We start from the raw sequence: 20809 nt of genomic DNA, 5'->3' as shown, positions 1-20809 counted from the left end.
ATATTGCCCCTCCCAGCCCAACCTTTCTCTCTTGCCTTTTTTCTAGCTGGTGTCAACGAGCCTCTTGGACCTGTTGTAGTGGTAGCAGTCAAACCTGTTTTATTCTAGACAGAAGCTAATTGTCTGCCTCATTTGGTGGTGGCATATTATGCTTAAAACTGTGACCCACTTTAGATGATAGGTCAAAGCATACAAGTCTTTTGCTCTTCTTGTGTACAAACCTTATCTCTTCCTCGCCATTTTCCTTCAAAAATAATAAAACCTCTCAAACAATGACATATCAACAGCAGTGTGGTGGAATGTCCAGAAGATGAATTTAGAATTTCTAAGGATTGGTTAGTGCCAACAACCTTGAGCTGGGCTGAGGGTGAAGGGAGACAGTTGACTAAGGTCCAGTTCCTTTGGAAGTCAATATGTCATTGCACTCAGTAGAGGTATTGCTGGTTGGACACTGCTGGTTTAATTCTTTTTTCTTTCAGTTCGAGTAAAGCCAGACAGAGACCTGCAAGGTGCAGCTGGGGTGTGTGTATAGGGCTGCACTTTCCCCTGTGTGGAAATGTCACAACCTGAAGTTAAGAGACTTGAAGTGAGCAGGAGGGTGGCATCCCTTTGAGTCAGACAGGGCAGGAGTTGTGACTGCTGTGCCAGGAGGAAAGCACCTCGAGCAACTGTTTACCAGAGCAGTTCAGATACCCCTTTCCAGTCCAGACGGGTACCAGAACTAGTCTGCTGGACATGAGTAACTTGTGTACTCCCAGGCTCTGCAGTAACTTGCACTGATAATTACCTTAACCAACTTCGCAACTGGTTGGTTACTTTCTCTACACCTGTTCTGAGAAACTGGTGCAATTGATGCATAACCACAGTTTGAGGTCTTATTTTTAAGAAATAAAGGAGAATATTCTTGCTATGATTTTGGGTACGTGGTAGCAAGTAAATCCTCCCTGCATTGTGGGAAGTGACATGTATGAATGCTGATTTAGGTTCTCTCTGGGCAATGCCTGTCCATGCTGATTGATCCCTTGCCTCTGGCAGCTTTAGGGAACACTCTGTGGCTTCTTACTCACCAGTGTGGCTTGTAAATAGCCCTGTGGGCTGAGCACCAAGGGGTCTCCTAAAGAAGAGGGCCATGGACTTTACAGTACTGTCCTAACTTCATATTTACTCTAGGCAGTGAAGACTGATGCCATAGGAGGGACAGTGAAGGAACAGATCAAAAGCAAGGCACAATTCCTAAATCTCTCCCTACTGACAAGGGCAACCCCAAGCATATTTCTAGATATTTCTGAGATGTTTGTACCATGTTGTTCAGTTCAGATGAATACAGGCTGGTTTGTGGTGTGCTGTACCTTTTTTGCTCCTCCAGGTCTCTGTATGAAAATTGCAAAATGCCCTTCAGTTTAACATCGCCGAGTTTAGAAAACCTAATTTTAAAAGTCTTAACTTTTTCAATGAATTGAGGGATTTGGTGGTATTTCCTGACCTGGTATTGTTTGGTATCGTTTCCACAGTCTCACTGATTTGATTAGAGTGATATTAAAGTTAGTGACAAAGCAAAATGCCAACATTATGAGTTTCTGAAGCTCTCTCTGGGTTCTTTTCTATCCTAAAATTTGAAGATTTTTTTTTTTAGAATATGGATTTCGGAGGCTTTAAAGGTGATTTGCTATATAACATAGAAATTAGAAATGCACACTAGCCTCTGGGGACCATGCATGGAATAAGTTTCTTTTAAAACTGTAAGATTGCAGAAGAGGTGGAAGTCTGTACAGTATCTTTGGTGGTTTCTGATCCAAATCTCAGTGTTGTAGAGTGTGACTGTCATAATGTTACTGATAAATTCCTAGTCTGTCCATCTATGTTGGCAGTAAGACTGAGGACTGAAGAAGTATCAATTAGAGTATGTCTCAGCCAAACTGTTTTTAGAGGGCAACCAGGTTGCTGATACAGAAAAGACAGAGTTGTTTTTCTTCTTTTTCTCCTTCTACTTGCTTTCCTGAGCACCTTACACAGATGTGCATGATTTGGAAACTCATATCTGAACTCTCTAAAAGCTTTTAGGAGATTTTGGTTTAACATTTCCCATTTCTTAGAAATCTGTTCCACCTGAGAGAATGTGACATGCCCAGGAACAGGTCATGTTTTCTCTCTGCCTCGCTGTGAATGAGTGCCTGTAGTTACTGTGGAAATGAATGCATCATAGCATGGCATTAATGCCTGCCTGTAGCATCAAATGCTTTGGAAGGAATAGGTGCATTTGATATTTGGGCACAGGCCTCTAAGCACATTGGGGCAGAAAATGCAAGGAGTTAAACAGATTTATGGTTTAGGAGATGACATCTGAGGATTGCTACACCTAAGCATATGTTCTCTTATTCTCTGGTAAAACATACCATGGCAATTGTGCTGCAAATTCCTGCAATTTGTGTCTGCCTGTCTGTGCAACTGATGTCACTGTTGTTACTGTGTTTGTGCCATTGTTGCTGCTATTGTTTTACAACGACCTTCCCCTTTATTGGTGCTGTTGCTGATGATGTGCCATATGTACACATGCACATTAGAGTATAAGAACATCATCCTTAATTGTGCTTGGGTAGCTGTCAATGCCATTTACAGAGTAAATGTACTAATTGCTGCAGAAATACAAAGAAACAGATATCTGGTCTTGCTGTTATTCCGTTTTTTTTCTTCTAGTCGCTAGGAGGATTGTTCTGCTTCCAACTATGCTGGATTTTTTGAAGTGTTTAAATAGATGAGAATTCAATAAACTGAAGCACCTTATTCAACAAGTCTGTTCAGTTCCTTGTCAGACCGTTACAGATCTGGTACAGGCCCAGCCAGGATTCCTGAGCTTTGCCAGAAATTTCCGGTGTGAGTTGGGAAAATCATTGAAACTCTTGGATTTGATTTTTTTTTTTTCCTCCTGACTGCAGAGGGAGAGAGATGTTTTATCTAAGGGTAAAGTGGCCTTCTACATCAACTTAAAGATTATGTTCCTTCTTTCTGCTAAGTACTTTGGATTTTTCAGCTGGAAAACTGTTGGTCATTTGACCCACTTTGGTGATAGCTGCTCCCACTGGTTTCTCTATTAGGACTACATGACTCCAGCACAAGATTAGTATGTGTGTTACTGGTAAAGTGGTAGTAAGTGACTGAAAACTCCTCTTCACACATCTTTCTGTGCTTGTTTTCCCTGCAGGAGGAAGAACACTGATCCTGTCTGTGCAAACCTGCAGTCTGAAATTCTGAAGTGCTACCAAGAAAATAAACGTGAAGTGCTCAAATGCTCAGAGCTGGCTAAGGAATATCAGCGCTGTGTTAGCGCAGCTCAGAAGGTAACAAAAGCTGCTCTGTTGTACTGGCTGGCTTTGCTGGCTTGTTTTGCATGGTGTTTTCTTCTGGGAAGCGCTTTTGAGAGCTGTGGTATCTGTTAGTCAAATCGCAGTCTTCATAGGAGACAAGTTTTCCTTGGGATCCATTTTCCCACATTCATTCCACATTTCCCAGTCACACTGTGGTATGTCCCAACTTCACTCCCATCAGTGAGTCCTGTTGTACCGAGCTGTCACCAAAACAGTAGCGCTGATGCTCCCAGGTTTCAAAGTCAGTCACGAGGATTTCTCGAAGTTTTACCTTCTTGGACGCTGGAAAATCCGTTTTGCCAATGTCTGGAACGTTTTGAATAGGCTCTAAACATCCTCCCGTTACTGGACTTTGCAGTTGAAGGTCTTGCTTCCTTTCGTTGCTGCATGAGGAAAGGTTCTGTACTGGGCAAAGCTGCTGTGTGTTAGGAAAGCTACACAATCCTAAAAACTGTTCATCTTGTGCAGAAGGCCAGGAAGCCTTATGGTTCTTCCTTCTGAGATGCAGAGTCCTGGTAGGTTCTGTTGATGCCTTAGGACAGTGGCTGCTCAGTACCTTGGAAAAATTTCTGGCTATTAAAACAAGTGAAGGGGAAAAGAAAGTGAAGTATTTGGACATTGCAACTAGGGCATGGTCCTGGGAAAAGTGAAGTGTGAAGGATGCTGTTTCCCACGTGAGAATTCAGTGGGTCAGGTGTCCCTCAAGGGCAGGCTTTTCTGTTTTGGTTTTGTTATTGAAGGGTGGAAAATTTTCCAAAAGGTGCTGAGACTATAGTAAGGTGGATTTGGGGAAAAGAATGGTAATAGAAAATAAAAATTCTCTCCTGGGATTACTAAAGCAAAGGGTGGGAGAGAGGTGGATATTTCATGGAAGCAGTCTTTCTCTGTCGCATTAGCATTGTGAGGGGAAGCTGTATGCCTGATTTAAGTATAACATGAAACAAGCTGCCAGCCGGCTCCCAGAAGAAGCCCGACAGAAGGAGATGGGAAAATTGTCAGGATATATTAGACCAAATGTTGTTGCTAGTCCTAGTGGAATTTTTTTCCTTCCTGTTTACAAAGAAGGTCTTTGTATGTCTGCAAATCAGCAAGGTTAAAGCTGCCAGGGAAAGGGCTTTTCTCTGATATCTTTAAAGTCCCCAGCTCCCAAAACATGTGGTTTCTTTTTCTTCCTCAGCTTTAAAGTAAAGTGGTGCCTGTGCTACCGCTGCACAATCCGTGCCCCCGCTTGCTGCGAGCAGAGCATTGGTGCATCTATTGCCAGCCTCTCTTATCCTCCTTGCCTCCTCTAAATCAGGCTTGTAGCCTTTTCAGTGGAGTATATCTTTAGCAAATGCATTTACCAATACATCTTTATTGCATGCAGTGCGGGTGGAATGTGATTACCAAAGAAGACAGATTGCATTAAACTTCAGCATATTTGCAAGCTGCGGCTCCAACTCGCCTGAGAGAGGGGCTGGGATGCTGCCAGCCCTGAGCCCCAGCCCGACATTATTAAAGAGTAAATTGGAAGCTAAATGACTGGTAACAGCAGAGGGCAGTGAAAGATCCTATTAACTTGGATCTTTTTTGGATTTGTGTGGTGGTGGAGTTTCTGGGAGGCTTGCTTTATAAACCAAAAACTGGGGATTGTCTGGTTGTCTTCATTCCCAGAGTCTTCAGTGAACTTCAGGAATTTTTTTCCCCACTGTTATTAGAAACTACCTGGAAGGAGCAGTGTGTAGGACGTTAATTTGTTGTGGATGATGACAACATGGCAGAAAATCTTGCTATGTTTTAAGAAAGGGTGAGAGAGACTAAAGGTAACTAAACCTTTCAGCTAGATATAGGCACCAGAGGGTCCTGTAAGTACAAATTCAAATAAAACTTGTGTAAGGCAGTATGTATTCTGTGGTTTCCTTTTGTCCCAGGACAGCTCAAGCCCTGACAATTTTCCTCGCTGCTCTTACTGACTTCTGAGATATATGTAGCGATCACAAGCTGTTGTGTTTTATCATATAGCATTAAGACTCCCTCCTCCCTTCCCCTTTTTAAGCTGTTATTTTTCCTTAAGTTTAAATTAGCATCTTCTACCAAATGGCTTTGTCTCACGCATTCCTCATTCAGGAAATTCAGGTTGGAGGAATGTGGGAAAGAAAGGCCAGAATCTCTTAATTTCTTGGGTATTTTTTTATACTTAAAAAAAAAAAATCCAAAACCACAACTTGTTTTCCAGTAGAGGAGGTTGTAATCAAAGCTGGATGTGTGACTTCAGCTCGCTTGCATGCTGGTGATTTGTTCTGCTGCTTTTTACTAAAGATTTTATAAGGCTTGGTGAATATTCTCTAATGAAGCATCTGGTGCTCTGCAAGTTGCTTTTGATGACTGGTAAAAATGTCTCCAGGGCATGGTATACATTAGACTCAGAGAAAGCAAGCTCTAGATTTCTAGACTTAAAATTACAGGTTACAGTGGATGAGAATAATTCTTTGCATCTTCCCCCTTACTGTTTTGGTTTGAGAGTGTTCCTTTGGGCACCCATTTCCCTTTGCCTTTTGCTGTGCACATCTCTGAGCAAGGAGCTGAGATCCACCCTCAGTTATTTCTCCCCCATGAACAAATATATCAGGTAATCATTTAATGAGTTTTAAAATTTATTTTATACTCATTTCCTGTACAGCCCCTCTTCCCAGAACAGGTTACTTTATTGTAGTGTATGGTAGGGTTATAGTAATGTTACCTGTTTTGGATTTTTTTCTGGCCATTGGACTATCTTCTGTAGTCAGAGGGCAATAGGCACCTTTAGAGCATGGTGCATCTGGCTCTAAAACAGTCATCTGAAATGGGCCAGCTGAATTGCCAGCCACGGGTATTTCTCTCTGCCACTTGGGAGGCACATCCAGAGCATGAACTACGAAGTTGGTGCCTGTACTGGGATGTTCATAGTTATGGGAGCAGGATCCTGCTCTGGTTGTCCGCCTTTGTAGCTAGTATGCTTTCAACTTGCCCTGCCTAACCTGCTCTCTGGCTTTTCCATTTGTTCCATCCTGAATGTGGAGTTTTGGTCCCGTTGCTGTAGGCTCACCACAGCAGCGTCAGCCCCCTTAGGCACTGGGTTCCTTGCTGTATTCTGTGCTTTGCTTATGTGGAAGCTCTCTGACTTCAGAGTGTGTTACTGTGATATCTCCTGTTTAATTTAAGAGTGTTTTATCTTTTCTGGTGGTCTGTTTCCATGGCTCTGCAGAACTTCAGCTACAGCATAAAAATCACTGGCTTTAAATCTAATAAAAGCTGGGATAATGGGACAGCTGTAGGAGGGGCAGTTCCCATTGTGTCTTTTAAAATTGCCTGTAGTTTATTGACCGCAAGTTTCACCAAGAGCTACTGCTGCCGTTAGATAATGAGAATTGAAAATTGCTGCTGCAGTTTCCCCAAGGCTTTATCTTGTGCCAGTGAGAAGAGGGTGTGGAAGGAAAAGGGGAGTGGGCAGTGGAAATCTGCGTAATTTCTTAGTTTGAGTTCAGATGGAAGGGGAAAACAAGTGATTTTGTTTTAAAAAGTCTGAATCCTATTAGTGAATTGCTTCCCTCCCCCATGCAAATATGCACTCACATGCAAGCTTTTCAGAGTATTTGTGACCCATTCTGCTTCCCTTGTGTTCTGTTCACACCAATAGGCCAATCTGAATTTACGCAGAATTTTAGTTGGTTAATTTGTTATGTAATTGGTGCTTATACCAGAGAATCTCCAACCAGCTATCACTTGGAAAATGAGTCCTCCGGTGACCATGTATTAGCATGATTTGAGATTTCAAACAGAACCTGCTTCCTTCAACTGTGTGCAGAAAAAAGTCTGTTAGGGAAGAGCATGTATCCCTTTTCAGGTGTTTCTTTACTGTCTCCAGGTGCCTGTCTTTCACAGAAGGACCAAGGTGAAATTTTTTGTACTCTAGCTCCTGGCCAAACCAAGCTATCAAGAGCTGTGTACTCAGACATGTGTATTCCCTTGTCAATAGAAGCTATATACATTGAGCTAGGAGCCATTCATAATTCTGCACCCTTTCTCTCTGTTCTGTGTCCAGCTTCTCAAAAATCTGCTATTCATAATAGACAAAGGTAAACCTACTTCTGTCAAGGCTTTAGGGCTTGTCTACATAAGGAAATTACAATGCAATAAACTAGTGAGTGAGTTTATGGTACAGCAACTTCTCTGTATGTGAACATTCTGAATTTGTAATGGAAGTGCAGGGAAAATTCACACACGTTTGCTGTGAGTCACTCTGCTACGTGCAAACAAGCCCTTGCAAAACACTGATTGACTGGATTCCAGCAGAGGGCCACTTTTAACATAACCTTGAGTTATCTGCATTCCGCTTTGCCCTTGACTATAATAAAAAGGAATGTGGTCAATTTATTGCGCTTACATTTCCAAGTGATCCTTGTAAGAACCCAGTTCCCTTTTGGCACACACAGCAAAGCATTGCAACTCTGCTGGAAGTTTGTCTCTAACTGGGACAGGGACCTTGATTGCTGAGAAGATGCTGTAGGTAGTCCTGCAGTGTCCCATCCTGACGGAGCAGTTTTGCTCAAGCACTCTGGATCCTGCTGAAGTATGGGCTGCTGGGAGCTTTCATTCTGCAACCTGGATCTCTCTCTGCTTAAGAAAAACAGCTTTGGGATGCATTGGATGCCACGGGCTGCATTGCAGGTACCAGATCATTCTGGATTGTCAGGCTTTTGTTACAGTGTTGTGTCCATTCTGATGGATCACAAGCTACTTTATAGATAGGTTGTGTACTTATTGGGGTAGAGAGGAGCAGTCAGTGTGTGTGGCTGGGGAAAGAAAATTTGGACCAGGTATGGCAAGGCCTGTATCTGTACTTGAGAAATGGCAGAATTTCTCCTCCCCTTGGGACTCTGCAGAGGTAGATCTTAGCTGTTGAGGTCTCATTGAGATCTATCACACAGCGCTACTTGAAATGCCAGTATACCTAACTTGGAAAGCTTTAGGGTTGTTTGAGCTTTCTGGATTTCAGCTTTGTAGTTTCAGCTAAATCTGTGTTTTCCCCATCTAGAGGATGCTGTACCCAGCCATCCTCAGCTGGGTATGAGCCTGCCCTGCCTGCCTTTTGTCAGTTGGTCCTTGCTCAAAGCAAACATATCTCTAAAAGTGGGGGGTTTTTTTGCCTTCTCTTTAAAGGCAATTCTCTCTCTTTTTTTTTTTTAAATCTTTCTCTTTCAACCTTTATTTGTGCAAATGCTGTGGTGATAACACTGTTAGAGGGGTTTATGACTCAGTAAATGGTCCCCACAAGGGAGTCGGGGAAGAGGCTGCAAGCTGCAGGCAGCTGCTGTTGTTTAGTCGTTAACACAGAGGAGAGCAGCAGTGGATTAACTGCACCCAGGCAAACCCTGACCTGATATTTACAGAGGTGAAAAGGATCCATATTTTGCTTCTAATTATGAAGGATGGGAACAGTTATTGTTTTGATTTTTCAAGGCAGCAGCTCTAGGTTCTGGTGGGTCTTGGGTCTGTACACAACACGTCATATCCTCAAGAGTTCACTGGTGGATAAACTAAAAATATAGAGCTGCCTGAAAGGACATAAACCACCATCTTAGTATATGAGGCATGTTCCAGAGTAAAATGCTGGCCTACTTAAAATGGAAATGTCTGCTGCTTGTACCTGGTATTTATGAAACTGGAGGCATAAGTTCTTTATTTGCTCTGTATCTCAGCACTTCACAAAGCTCTGATGTTCCCCACAGCCTAGTGTGTTGTCAGCACTTATTAACCCACATGAACAAATTCCTCTCTCTGTCTGCTGTTTGCAGTCCACATAAAGCCCAAACCTCCTGAAGTTTGCCATTTTCAAAGAAAATGAGCAAAAATAAGTTTAAAACTGTTCTCACTTGGCTATGCTTCAAGGCTTCTCTTTCCTTAGTCCATACTCTGCATCATGTTTTCCTCTCAAGCACTTATATCCGTTGCCTGATCTGGAAGGAGGACTTTTGACCACATTTCTCTTCTCATAAACAGTCTGTTGTCTAATGGTTCAACGCCCAGTCCATGTGCATTTATTTTTGGTTTTCTGGTTTTTGATTGTTTGGGTTTTTTGACATTGATACACTGAGGCAGAATTGCCTTTGGGTCTACTTTCTCACTTGATGATTCTCATCTCAGATATACTTGCAGGTAAATTTAATCTAAATATATATGTTTTACAGATGGTTTTGAGGGCAGTGTTGTTCAAAAAGGAAAAGAAGACAGTATGCCATTACAATTTCTGAAAATTAATTATTTGGCATTTTTTTACTTCTGAAACGTGGTCTTGCTACATTTCTTGTTTTAAGACTTAGTTTGTCTGAAAGTGTTTTAAAACAGTTTAAAAAAATCCCTGTAATAAAAATACTATAAGAGCTAGCTGGTCAGGAATGAGACATCATAGCTGACTTGATACTCTGATGTGGTGTTTGAGTGGGTGTATCTGAAAAGTCTCATCAGAAGTTGGGTATCAAAATGTCACTCTTTTTTTTTTCCTCTCTTTTCAGAAATTATTTTTTCCCTTTAGGCTTAATTGGACCTACATGGATCAAACAGGTTTCTCTAGTACTGTGCTCTCTGTGTGTTCAACGGCATTTTCCTGAGAACTGGAGCCTGTATTTGGTCGGGCTTATCTAGTATGGGAAATAGTGAGAGAGTGTTGTGATACATCATGCTGTTTTAATGCCAGATTTTTTCACAAAAGATTTGTAGCACTGTGTTGGCAAGTGGGAAGTGGAAATTCTTACTCAGATTAATTCCAGGAGACTGATGACCAAGCAGTCTTAGACACAAAGAAGTTTATTTCCAATTTTTAAACTATGTGTTTTGCTGCTGAACTTAGATTGAAACAGATCCACAAAAATTGCTGTCGATAGCAACTGCTGGTTAGAAGCACAAGGTCAGTGGTCAAGTGCTTTCAGACTCTCAGGAAGTTCCAGAGTAGCCCTGACTTCCATAACTTCCGTGCTAATGTTAGATCCATCCTCTGACAACTCGGCTATAACTTGGGAAATTATGTCAGTGATGCCAAAGTCTTCATGACAAACTGGGGAAACCAGAGATTTGTTGTGCTCCTTGTTGGTCGTAGTCTGCACAGGGTGGTTTCCTGCTACGTGCAGTTTGCAGTCTCCACGCACCATCCATCAGGTATTTTTGTAGCAGGTCTTGGGGCTGAATAACTTGAGAACTAGTAGGATTTAAAGCCTTCACCACTCAGCAAAATGTGTCTGTGTAGGCAACCTGTGCAGAGGTTATCCTGGTGGCAGTGGTCCCAATCCAGTGGAAGAGTTGCTCCCAGGGCAAGCAAGACTGCTCTAACTAGCCCCTTCTTTGCAGTGCCAAAGAGAACTTGGGAAGTGAATAGTGGGTGAGCCCTATTAGTGGGAAGCCAATTCTTTTCTAATCAGAGCTATGGCGTGCTGGAGGAGAATGGTTGCAGAAGTTGCCCTGATGCTGCTTGCTAGTGTTTGTTCTCTGCACAGAGCCTCCCTGTCCAAGGCTGCAGAGAATTCATCTGTCACAAAATCCAAACTTTGAGGGAAGGTTTCTTTCTGCATCCTGCCTGCAGTAATTGTTTGTGATTTTCACCCCCCTGTGACACTGTTTGCCCAACAGGCCTCCTTGTCTGAAGATATTTCCTGGTATACTTGTGATGCTTCCAAAGCAATTTAAAGCTTTCAGTCCTAGCTAGACCTTTGCAAGCCAGTGGAAGAAACCTTTCTGGACATCAGTGCTTCAAATATAGGAACAAGATATGTTGAAGACAGTGTTACAGTGACCTGAATACAGTGCTAGAGTTAACTCTGCTGCTTATACTTTGTTCTGTTGGTAAGAAACTTTCTTTTGGTTATAACATGTTTTCTGGTTAGAGACCTTTGCTGGGGGCCTTTAAGAGCTGGTGAAAGGCTCTTAAAGACCTCTGCAGTCACAGAAGCCAACACTGGTTATAATTAAAGTGTTTTACCTTTGTAATGTGAGGGAAGCAGATAGTGAAGCTTTGATTTAGGATGGTGCTGCAATGTCTGGTGTGTCTTCTTGTTTCTGAAGCTGTTTCTGCTGTACTGTGTTGAGCCTGAGTGTACATGCAGAAATGCAGACAAAATTATTTTGACAATGTGTTCGCTCTTTGTCCCCGTTGAATGCCTGTTTGTCCTGTATAAATGGATTTCGGGATCAGCCAACCTTCAGCTCTGAATTAGTCTAATAAGGCATGGTAGGTAGGGTTTAAAGGTCATTTTGCAAGCAGCTGGTTCTCTGAATATATTAGGGATGGAACGATTTTTTAAATAATGATGTTGGAAAGCTGTTGATTTAACTTCTCAAATACCTGTGTGATATAAAATTTCAGCTCTTCTACCTCTGTCCTTCAAGTGCTCTGCTTGCCCTCTGCCTGCTCATCTTTCTGTCATTTCCAATTACCTCTGCCCATTTGCCCCTGCATTACCTCCCATTCAGTTTATCAGTCCATGTTTACTGCCCACAAGGACTGGGTTTATTTTTCTGAGGAGCTCATCTGTTGGGTTACTTCTCTGAGCTGTGGAACAGAAAGCTAAGGGTTCCTTGGTTTGGGCTGTTAGTAAAGCATTATTACACTGTTCTTTTATTGGGGAACTGGGAGCTCTGAACAATCACTGCTACATTGGCAGCATTTTTGTGTCTTTTCAGGTACCTAGTTCCCTTCTCAGGATGGATTTAACATTAGTGAAAGAAGATCATGAGATTTTTTTTTTCTTTAAGTCCTGAACAGGTTGAAGCATGCACAGTGATTATTCCAGTTTCCTCTCTATAGAGTGTGTACTTCAATTCTGACCCGATCTAAGAGTTTCATATGAAAATGGAAAATGCTTTTCTTCATTGGCTTGTTCCCTGGCTTCTTCTTTGAGTTTGCCAGTGAGGATGATTTCAAATATTCTGGTGACTTATGTGTTGTGGGCACTGAAAGGAGGTCGTGGAAGCCTTTGGCAGAGGCAGTGTCCTTCTGCCAGGTTTGAGATGGTGCCTTGCCATTACAGCTACTTGCAGCTGTACAGTCTCCTGGATCTTCAAATCTTCTTTCTGCTTGTTTGAAGTTTCATTCACAATATATATCCTCAGGAAATCAGATAACTGGACAAAAAACAAGCTTAAAATTTAGGGAGTTTATAACAGCTGCAACATTTGTTTTTCTTGCACTTAGACCAAGCTGCTGTGAAACTTTGACATTTTGTCTTATTTTCTGAAGGATGTTTCCTACTCGTGACTTGCAGTTGTTCTGAGTTTATTCTCTTCTTTAGTACTGTGCAGTGCCCTGACCCAGCTACTTAAGCACTTCAGTTTCTGTCTAGGACACATTTCTTTTTTAGATGTTATATTAACAGCATATTTTTTCTGTTGTTGAGGTTTTTCTGTGCAGTGCTCTCCTGCCTATCATGGAAATAGATAAGTGATACAGGACTGAACTGATTTGTGGGTTCTGTATGGCTGCCTGTAGGGGCTCAGAAAGCAGTGCCCAGCTATATGATGGGTCCCTGCTCTTCTGCTGTTTAAAAAACACTCTTACACAGGACTCTCTTTGCTGATAGGACTGTAAACCTTGGGATTGAGGGTTGAAACTATAGTTGACAAAGTGATTATCGACATTCTTCAGGATCAGAGAGAGGTTCAGAAGAAAGATATAAATAAACACATCTTTGTAGTATAAACTTCAGGAAAACCTGTGCAATTTAGAGGACAATATTGGCATAAGATTTAAAAAAATCCAAAAGTTTCAAAATATGAAAGAATTGAGGTTTTTATCTGCTGGGTGAGGCAGCAGGGCAAGTTCGGTTATGTACTTGATAACTGTATGAAAGAAGTTCTTTGACAGAATAGGAGAGTTTCTGGTTATAGATACGATACAGAGACTGGTTGATCTCTCCAAAGGAGTTGGAAAGGAGGCTGAATTACTTTATCCATCTCAGTGCCATCTTAGTTCCATGTTTGAGCACTTCTGCTATTTTCTTTTTCATGGGTGGAAGACGGGAGAAAATGTATCCTTTGGAGGCACTGGGTGCAGCTAAATATGGTGTGGTAGGAAGTTTTGTGGATACTTTCAATGACCCTCCAGGCTCTCTGACACTGTCTTCTCATGGATTCAGGTGTACACCAGTTGGTGACTCTGAACACAAGAGTTTCCCTCTGGCCATATCAGCAGGAGCTGTTCAAAGCTTTTGTCTTCAGTAGTTCTGAAGGTAGCCTACATAGGATTATCATCATTTAACAAGCTCTGTAGTATTTCTGGTCCCTAGGATGCTGTCAGTACTATTGAACTTCTGTGGCACATCAAGGTTGTATTTCGTCTCTTAGTATGAAGCCTAAATGTGTTCATGAGTATTCTGACGCTCGGGAAATCTCAAATCTTGTAAAAGTAGGCAGCCACTGAAAAATGTTTTGAATGCTGTGATCCAGGTAGGATTCTTCCCAGCTGTCTGTACATTGAGCTGACATAACAAAGGCTCTGTGATAGAGCTGGAAGACACTAGAGAAATTTTTGTGGAGAGCTTGTGGGGCACCAGTGATCACCTTAATGTTCTGCAAAAACCAACCTTAAAGCTTGTGTGCAGACTCCAGATTGACCTCTCTGGAGCAGGAGCAGGTTCATTGCTGAGGATAGACCAGGTGTAATGTTCTAATGAATTCCCCTCTTTCCAGCTTTAGCAAATAGCTTGAGACACATGGGCTGCTACTTTGTTGAAGCTATTAAATGTGAAAGTCGTACTTTGTTCTTGCTGGGACTGATGAGGGGGCTTATGTGCACACAAAGCTATGATGTGGACTTGAAACAACAGAATGCTCTCAAGTTCCTTGTTTAATCCAGTATCAAATGTATGCCCTCTGGGAGATGAGCAGGAGGGAGCCCAGGCTGTGTGAGACAGTTCCTGGTGCTTCCTTGTTTTGCTGGGCCTTGACATTTGCTGCAGTAGAGCCCCATAAAATGCAGGAAAGTCTCTCCAATCAGGTAGGTGTATTAGAAGGTTTCTTGCACTGATGGATTAGAGCCAGGCTGTGTTCAGTAAATGCGGATAAACAATAAAAGGTGAGATTGTGTGCAGTGATCCCAGGTCTCCTTTCTTCAGCTGCCGCCTCCTGTCTGTTTGCTGGGAACCTTTGCACAGGCAAATGGCTTTGCTTGAGAGAACAGGCTATGCACTATTTTCTGACACTGCCAAAGGTGGCTGACACAAAGCTGAAGAAGAGCTTCTCTCCCAGGAACTGAAATGTCAACAAAGATGTTGTGCTGCTTTACAGGGCCCTGACTTGCTTTGTAAAAACTGAACAGATGTTGGTAGGTTGGGAGCTTTGCCATATACAGAGCAGACCCTGGAGAGCAGGGCAGAGCCTGCCCAGGTGTCATGAGTAACACTGTTCTGGGTTCATGCCAGCACTTCCCCTGAATCAGGCTCCCCCCGATCCGTGTCTGGAGTTTTACCCTGATTAAGGAGATGGGACTCACGTAACCATGTTGTGCATCCATGAGCTTGGTTTCTGTCCCACTCTCTGCTCCCTCTGAACCCGCTGGTGAGTTGCAGTGATGTTCCTCAGAAGGCACAAAGGCTCTGAAGTAATAAGTTCCGGTATACCTTGTGAAAACAGGCAATTAGGTGGAGGGAAGGAACCCCAGCGGTGCTTGTGCAGGGGGGAATGATATTGACTCACTCTTTATTAGACGTGAGCTTGGGCACAGAGGAACTTGGAGACATGAATCTGGAAGAATCCAAGTGACTTCATTTCTGCTGCTCATGAAATGGCCTGTTTCCACATGAAGCCTCTGGCTTGCCTGAACATTTGAGAGGCTGACTTCTTACCACTGTGATCAGCTTCCTTGGAGAGATTCAACAAGGGTGGCACTGCAGCAACTGAGAAGAAGCAGCCTGGTTTTTAGGGATAGTCCTTTGGAATGTGCCTTCTCTGTTCCAAATATTGATTTCTTTCTTTGCTTTTGAGAAAGTGAAACAAACCTCTTGTTGCAAGAGAGGGCTACAGAAAGCTTTCAAAAGTTTATAGTTTGATCCTTTAATGCCTCTTCTCTTATTTTAGGATGAGATAAAAGGTATAGTATTAGTTGTGAGCAACCTGGAAAAAGAAAAGAGCTCATGGATTTAAGGTAGCCTGTGGTCTTGCTTCCTGTACCTCTTTCTGTATTGTTCAGACAAATGTTTCATGCTTGGAAAACTTGAACTCTGGGGACCAGGGCAACTGCTGATCCTCGCTGCCCTCAGGACGTTCTCCTGCTCATCAGCAGGTGGTTGTCAGCTCCTTGGTAGCTTGTTTTTACTGCTGCGTGTTGAGGCACGACAGTGTTTGAGATGGGGGAAGAGGAAACTTTGCTCCTCTGTCCGTGGACTCGTGTGACAGACAACTGTGTGTGAATGAAACAGCCTGAGGTCTGTCAGCTCAGTGTGGTTGCTCTGTGATGTGGCTGTGATGTCCAGCGGTCCTCGTTCGGACATTGGTTGTGCAGAATCAATGACTACTGACCATTTATCTCAGTCCCCACTGGTCATCTTTGCCCATCTGTTATTGAGCCCACTTTGGCATGACTGGCAGAAGCTTATTCCAAAGCCTGATGGAAGCAAGGTGTAGTGGTTGTGGAGTGTGGCCATTGAGGAACTGGTTGTGTCAGCAGGTGTGCAGGCAGGCTCTGGACAGTATAGCAGGGGTTTGTATTTAGGAAGTTTTCACAGGCCCCATAAGTGCAATGACAGGCTTTGAAGCGTGGTTTCCTCTGAGCTCTGCGTTCCCACAAAATCTTCAGGCATGATCCATCAAGGAGTGTGAAATATATTCAAAATCCCACCGCTGCCTTTTTCTCACAGTCAGCAGGGTTGGGCTTTCTTCTCCAGTCTGGAGTTGTTTGCTGTTGAGAATAAGCAGTCTCTTTTCTTGTGATTCCTTACCTCTCTTTGGGACATGATGCCATCAAGAAAACCAGCTGTTCCAATCTGAGAGCTGCCTCTGCCTTCATACTCTCTTGTCGATTGTGTTGAATCAATGAAGTGCTGCAATACTATAGAGAAAAGGGGGTTGTGAAGGAATATATGGAAGGAATATTTAGAAGGAATCATATCTTGCCACATGGTTCACAATGGATGTGTCTGGAACTAGATCTGTTATAATGACAGAAATCCCTTCAGGAAAACTTGAACCCCAGGTCCAAATCCTTGCTTCACTAAGTTGTGGGATCTGCGAGTTTGCACATGGAGAAGGGAGCTAGCTAATCTGAGCATCTGGGGAGGCCTGACAACAAGTCCTGGCTGCTCCTGCTGAGAAGATGGTGGCTTTGATAGGTGTTATGGAAAAAAATATTAAAAGAAGAGAAGTAAGGGAGATAATCCCTGGAGGCTAGCTGTATCAGAAGGATAAGGTTGAAAATACTCTTCTTGTAAATCCTGCAAATTGCAATTCTGACTCCCTTAATCTCTTGAACCACTGTCTCAAATCTTTGTCAATACAGACTTGTTTCCTGTGATGCTCAACTTCAATGGCATCTCTGTTCAGCCAAGAAAACTGCCAGGTTGTGCTTTGACTTTGGTTCCAGCTGTTCAGTGCAAAAAGCTTTCATTGCTGCTATGAAAAGCTTTTCTTAAGGGACAACATAAAGCAGGAGTGTTGTGGTGCTTGAAGGCTGAAGTAGGCATCTACCCTTCAGAAGAGTGTTCTAACACAGACGTCTGGTACATTGTCATGTGGATAAAAGGTTATAAGGATTGTGTGTTAATCTGTAACTGTCTGCAGTTAATCTCCCCAGCAGGCTTGGATCCAGCTGATGTTTGGACCCACCAGCCAGGTATGCAAGGAAATTTCTTCAGTGGCTCTGAACTGCTCCACAAGCCTCTAGGTTGTAATTGTTCATCTGGGTCCTGCCTGCTCTTCCTTGTGATCCTTGGTTCTTGCTCCGTCTTTGTTCTTGCTTTGCTTTCTCTGTTGGTATTTTCCTTGGCTTCATCAGTTTTGGTTTGTGCTTACCATGGTTTCTGGCCCATCCTGACAGCAGGATGGTATGTTCACACCATACTGCGTGTTTTACCCCAGGCAAGCTTATGTTCTTCCTGATAATTGCCTCAGAATCAACAGTTGGAAGTGTTTCTTGATCTTGGCGCAGATTTCTCAAGTACCACTGAAGTTCTTATGAGCTTCTGGAATTGCGTGTTGTAGAGTTGTAAGAACCTGCCCTCCTGATTCCCGACTTGGCATTTCTTATTTACAAGTTTATGTCTAGGTATGCACTTGATTGTATCTTTTTTTTTTTTTTTTAAGCCTGTTTCCCTGAGGTTTACTCTCTGGAATCCTTCTCTTAAGATTAAAAACAATAGAAATTTGCCAACCCTCTTGTGCGGGATCTAGAAATGTGAAGGTTGTGGAATCCCTATTTTGTCCCACTGGCACCAGAATTGAGTGCTGTATAGCACTGCCAAGTTTTCCCCACTGTATTTTGGGTTTTTTTTGTTTTTGTTGTGGTGTGCTGAATTCCAGATCATTGCAAGTGCCATGCTAGCACTGAGGTGAGTCCCCATTAAGTCAGGACAGTGAATAGCAAATATTTGAGCTGTAGGGAAGGGTAAATTGTTCGAGAACTTTTCTGTGATATTCTGTGATTAAAACTCAAGCTGTGGGTATTTCACATGTATTTTTAAACTGTGTGTGGCTCAGTGTTATCACTGTGAGTGCATGATATCCTCCTCACCACCTAGCATGAGCAGTTCTGGCCATGTGTAGGATTTTTCTTGCAGTCTGAACAAGCGAGCTAGAGATATGCTATTGCCCAGGTTTGCTACCCTCTCGTGCTCCTCCTCTCATTTCTTTTACTCACCTCTTTCTAATCTGGGCTCAGATTTTTCTTTTCCCTTCTGTCTTCATTTTTTTCACCTGCTTCCTTCCAGTGTCTCTGCAACCTCTCCCTCCCTCCTCTCCTCTCTTCTGTCCCTTTGGTTTGCATTCCTCTCATTTTACAACCTATATTGGAGCTGACACCAGGCTGCCTATTCCCTGCAGCACTGAACTGGCGGTTTGGAAAGAGGAGGCTGCAGTTCCCTCGAGGGGCGAGGCAGAGTTCAGTGTCTGTCTTATTTTTAAATATGCATCTGAACACGGCTGATCAGAGGAGCAAAAGAAATCTTTGGGTTCTGAGCACTGGAAGCTCATAAGGACATAGTGCAATCCTCTGCATCCCCTTGCACTCACTGAACATGAAAGTTGCTTAGCACAGGGTTGTTTGACTGCAGAAAAGATGGCTAAGATTCAGAGATTCCATGGAAGGAAGGTAGAAAGGTGTGGGTGCTTTGTAAGCCTCACACCTTGTTTTTCTGCTTCAGGTTCTTTTTCATCCTGTCAGATTTATGCACTTTTTTTAGCCCTGAAGGATCCCAGCATACATTACTCAGCTGTATGTCAGCCTTGCAGGATCTGTTTGCCTTGGGCAAGTATAAGACTGATGACTGATCATCGAGTTGGTATGGCGAGGGGATAAGGTGGGATATCCCAGTTCCACGTTCTTACCACAACGAGTGCCATGAAAAGGTACCAGAGATGGATCTGCAGGTTTCTCAGTATGAGTAGCAGCTCTGCTAAGGCAGGTTATGTACCCAGCCAGTGAATTTCCTAAATGGTTTTGCTGTGCATCTCCGGCTGCTGGCATCTGTTCAGGCAGCACAGTGATGTAGTCACCTAAAGGGCAAAAAAAAAAGGCAGGTGCTTACTGGTCCAACAACTCCTGCCAGCAGATAAGGATCGGAAGTGAAGGAGAGCATATTGAATTAAAACTGCAGTCATAATTTTAGTTTTGACAAAATGTATGTAGTTTGGCAGAATACCAGGGTCCTGACTCTTGTAAAAATGTGTCACAGGGTCCTTTGGGATCCTGGGAAGGTCAAGATCTCTATTGAAAACCTTCTGTTAACTGTGTTACTTTCTGTGGCACAGGCTGCTTTGGTTTGGTGTGGGCACAAGGTAAGAACTATTCCTTTCTGCAATATGTTGGACATCTCTGATCCTTTAAGTGGTCAAACCTGGTCTAATTAGCTAAGAGTACAAAATGGTTGCAGCAAATAGTATGGGGGAGGCTGCAGGCTCATCTTCTTCATGTTTTCTTTTAGTATCATTGACTAGTGAGCAACCTAACCCGTCACAGCATCAGGACCCAATACCAGTACACTGATGGTGTCTAGAGTAGGTTGAAGTAGGCTCTACTCTGAACAGAGAAGAAACATTAAGGTGGCTACATCTTAGTTCTTCAGGAATGCTCTAATCATCCCAGAAAACCAAATTCTTTTTGATTGGAGAAAAGTCCTCCTGTTAGGAGGATCTCAGTGTTTATGCTGTCTAATTTCTTTCTTTGACTTAAAGAAAAAAGGAGTAGTTTAGACTTTCTAGTTGCAGACTGGTGAAATATGTGCGAATGATAGAATTGACTGCTGGGGTGGATGGATTTGGCCTTCTGTTCTGATTCTGCCTTTTTTTGCCAAAGGATCCATGTTTTTGGACTCTGATGAGGTATGTTCAGTTGCTGTCCTTGTAACAGTTTGTGCAGTATTTGTGTGGAAGAGGTTGTGCATTTGAAGTGGGTGAGGAATGGAAACAAGAGCTGGCACTCTACAGCTGATTTCTTCTCTGCAGTGCTGCATATTCAGTTGTCAATTTTTCTCTACTTTTTGAAAATTTTTTACTTCTTGTTTTAAAATAGCTAGTAGAGAAAGAGGATCCATTGCCTACAAGGATTGTTGGAGCCAAGTGGCAGATAAATCTTCCCTGGCTGTGCTCTTTCATCTCCTCCCTGTCCTGGAGATGACTCTGCTGGAGTTGTGGGTCCCCTGGATATGTCCGTGTACCCAGTCCTGATAAGCAGCATTGTGTGCACCATGGCTTACTCACTGCAGTCCTGACTGGCTTTATTATTCCAGTTAGACCTTTCCTGAATAATAAAGCTACTCATTACAGACTCTTTTTCTTCCTCTGGAAAATTACATATCACCACATTGTCACCAGAGCAAGGTTGTGTGTATGAGGGAGCCCTGGATAACAGAGTAGTAAAACCACCTGGACTGGCTGCTCTGATTGCACCAGTTCCTGCAGCCTTTGAGGCTGTGGTGTCAGTGCTGGGAGAATTCCTTGGGAAAGCAAACAAACTGCTACAACAATTCTGGCATGATCCTATGTGACCTTGCTTTTGCTATGGTAGGGAACAGTTTGCAGAAGGGCCAAAGTTGCTTTCATGTGTAACTCAGAGTATTCAGGATTTGACCCTCAGTCCCTCGAGGTAAAAGGCTGCTGTGTTAACCCCACCTCTTCATCTCTTGCCAAGTCTGAAAATCCAGGTTCTTAAGAGGAGCTGTTACTTGTATGACCTTCATGCGTGAAACAGTTTCTCTTTTAAAATGTGTTTTCCCCTTTATCAGTTATTCATTGAAGAG

At 42.9% G+C, this 20809-nt stretch overlaps 1 protein-coding gene across 3 annotated transcripts in view; it reads left to right on the top strand.

Moving 5' to 3' along the window:
- The window catches only part of CHCHD6 (coiled-coil-helix-coiled-coil-helix domain containing 6), a 109566-nt gene that overhangs the window by 68749 nt on the left and 20008 nt on the right, over positions 1-20809 (top strand). For all 3 annotated transcript variants that reach the window (XM_051788916.1, XM_051788917.1, XM_051788915.1), the window contains one exon: positions 3200-3335. In XM_051788916.1, coding sequence (XP_051644876.1) covers positions 3200-3335 — 136 coding nt within the window. The remainder of the gene's footprint in view (positions 1-3199; positions 3336-20809) is intronic.

Source organism: Manacus candei, unplaced genomic scaffold (genome assembly GCF_025592945.1).
Source record: "Manacus candei isolate 608988 ecotype Guabito, Panama unplaced genomic scaffold, ASM2559294v1 h1tg000025l, whole genome shotgun sequence".
NCBI lineage: Eukaryota > Metazoa > Chordata > Aves > Passeriformes > Pipridae > Manacus > Manacus candei.
The sequence above is the reverse complement of the archived record's forward strand: the minus strand, read 5'-3'. Positions and strand labels throughout refer to the sequence as shown.